A 2,675-nucleotide genomic window follows, 5' to 3' on the forward strand; every position below is an offset into this window, starting at 1 on the left:
GGTTTTCCACTTCACAGTGTCTCTCTCCACGGAACCAAAAAGTGCCACGTCAACATCAAAGAAGTTGGATCCACAAATTTTCTCTATTAACTGTGAAAATTCTCTCTCTCGGCAGGGACTAGCGGCCCCGCAGCCATCTTGTTACATATTTGTTTTAAGCATTAAACTGAAATATTTGTTAATTGTTTTATATATGTTGGAGTGGAATAAGTTAATGTGCAAGTAAATTCCAATTTTATTTGTGGGAAACAATGTTTTTATTTTTCATATACATGTTTCATAATGGAATTAAGTAATTCTTAAAGTAAGAGATCAATTTGTTTCATAACAATTAGCACTTTTTAAAGTAAGAGATTGATGTAGTTTTTTTTGCACTTCACTTGGATTGGCAGGCAGATTTTAATTTAAAGTAAAGAGAACAAATTTAAAGAACCTTTTGTCCCAACACAGAAGACTTAGTTTCACCACTTCGTACCTGCTATTTAAAGAACCTTTTTCCAACACACAAGCCTTGATAGTTTCACCACTTCGCACCTGCTATTTAAAGAACCTTGTTCCAACACACGAGCTTTAGTAATTTCACCACTCAATCATTTAATCACATTTGGCTGTTGCAGACACCCGTCTCACCTCAGTAGCAGAGCATCATTTAATCATACATTTGGCTGTTGCAGACACCCGTCGCACCTCAGTAGCAGAGCATCATCTCATCACACATTTGGCTGTTACCGACAGCCGTCTGTGTGTACATGCCCTCTTTTGAGGCCATTGGCACATAAAAATTATATCTTTCATAAAACTAAAAACGGGATTATAAGAAGAAATAAAAGGCAAACAAATTTAAAGATCTTAACACAAAAGCTTGAGTAGTTTCAGCCGAGAAGCAGGACATCATTTTATCACATTATGCGACAGCGGACACCCGTTCTGAACACATGCATTTTGTAATGCCACTTATGCATAAAAACTAAATAGTTTGCACAATTAAAACAGGAGTAGAGGCAGAAGTAGATGGAGGACAAATTTAAAAAACCCTTTTAACATAAAATCTAGAACAGTTCCACCTGAGCAGCGAGGGAGCATTAAGAAGAGAACAAAAGTAAATATCTTAGCACACAAGCTTTAGTAGTTTCACCGGAGAAGCAGGACATCATTCACATTCGATAATTATGGGCGACCTCCCTGGACGCACATGCAATTTTTGATGCCACTGACGCATAAAAATTAAATCTTTTACACGATTAAAATGCTTTATAAGCAGAAGAAGATGGACGACAAATTCAATTAATGTTTGGTTGAACAATTCCACCTAAGCAGCGGGGGAGCATTTAATCACATTCGGTGGTGTTTGTGAAAGCCTGGATTCCTTTGATACCACTGACGCATAGAAATTAAATCTCGCATACAACTAAAACAGAATTAAAGGGAGAAGTATAGGCGTAACAAATTTAAAGAACTGGATGGTGGTGTGAAAACACACCATTGACTATATCTTTTTCTGTTCTATGCCCTCTCTCCCCGAATGCGACGAGCAAGCTGAATATCTTTGGGCATAATGGTGACCCTCTTAGCATGAATGGCGCATAGGTTGGTATCTTCGAAGAGACCAACAAGATATGCCTCTGCCGCTTCTTGCAATGCTGCCACCGCTGAAGATTGGAATCTCAAGTCCGTTTTGAAATCTTGGGCAATCTCTCTTACAAGCCGCTGGAAGGGCAGCTTTCTAATGAGAAGCTCAGTACTTTTCTGGTATTTTCGGATTTCACGGAGAGCAACAGTACCGGGCCTAAACCTGTGAGGCTTCTTCACTCCACCGGTCGCCGGTGCAGATTTCCTAGCTGCCTTGGTCGCCAGTTGCTTCCGTGGTGCCTTTCCCCCAGTTGATTTACGCGCAGTCTGCTTAGTCCGTGCCATCTCTTCTTTTTTCTACTGTCTTCCAACGATTTCCCTAACTTGCAACTTCTCTGCTCTGTTCCGCAAAATGCAAATTCAAGAAACCCCAAAGATCAATGAATGACTCCACCTGCACAATGGGCCCTTTATATAGCCTTGAAGAATTGAATTATATCTTTCAAATTGCTGTACATATCATCTCGACCGTCCCCGCTTTACCTTAATCAACGGTCCACATTTCAACCCGCCCTTTTCTTTACCCACGCAGCACGGATCACTAACGTTGCCTCATATACCCTACTCGGGTGGGTCGGGATGGAAAATTGCCTCATTATATGGTTATAAATTTAAAAATTGAGAGATATTTAATATAATTTCATTGAAAATATAATTACTTTAAATTTATTTATTTTTAAATTCTAACTCATAAAAATTATTTTAATGGATAATATAATATTAAATTGTTTTATTTTAAATTTGATTTCAGTTTTCATGTAATATAGACCTAAAGGATATGAATAAGGATTCCTCTTTAACATCAACGATTAAATTCACCCCATGGAATATTTCAAAGTTTATAAGGTAATTATGGTTATAATACTTCGAAACTTGGTTAGATTTATAGATATTCTTTTAACTATAAGAAATTAAATTATTTGCATATTGTAGGTCTTGAGAAAAGGAAAACATTTATGTGTTCAAAATTGTTATTATTGATGGATATCATTTTATAAATTGTAAAATTAATTATGAAGAGGTTCTATTGTTATCACTTTTTTTAT

General features: G+C 36.9%; 1 protein-coding gene across 1 annotated transcript; it reads right to left on the bottom strand.

Moving 5' to 3' along the window:
- Nucleotides 1-1,218: 1,218 nt before the first annotated feature.
- LOC149204940 (histone H3.2) lies at nucleotides 1,219-2,014 on the bottom strand. Its single transcript, XM_089393390.1, has one exon. The coding sequence runs from the start codon at nucleotides 1,912-1,914 to the stop codon at nucleotides 1,504-1,506; it is 411 nt and encodes a 136-aa protein (XP_089249516.1). The 5' UTR covers nucleotides 1,915-2,014; the 3' UTR covers nucleotides 1,219-1,503.
- Between the last annotated feature and the right edge of the window lie 661 nt (nucleotides 2,015-2,675).

This window comes from Pinus tabuliformis, chromosome 1_2, assembly GCF_031772625.1.
Source record: "Pinus tabuliformis cultivar Carrire ecotype Pingquan chromosome 1_2, CPIR1, whole genome shotgun sequence".
In the NCBI taxonomy this organism is placed as follows: Eukaryota; Viridiplantae; Streptophyta; class Pinopsida; order Pinales; family Pinaceae; genus Pinus; species Pinus tabuliformis.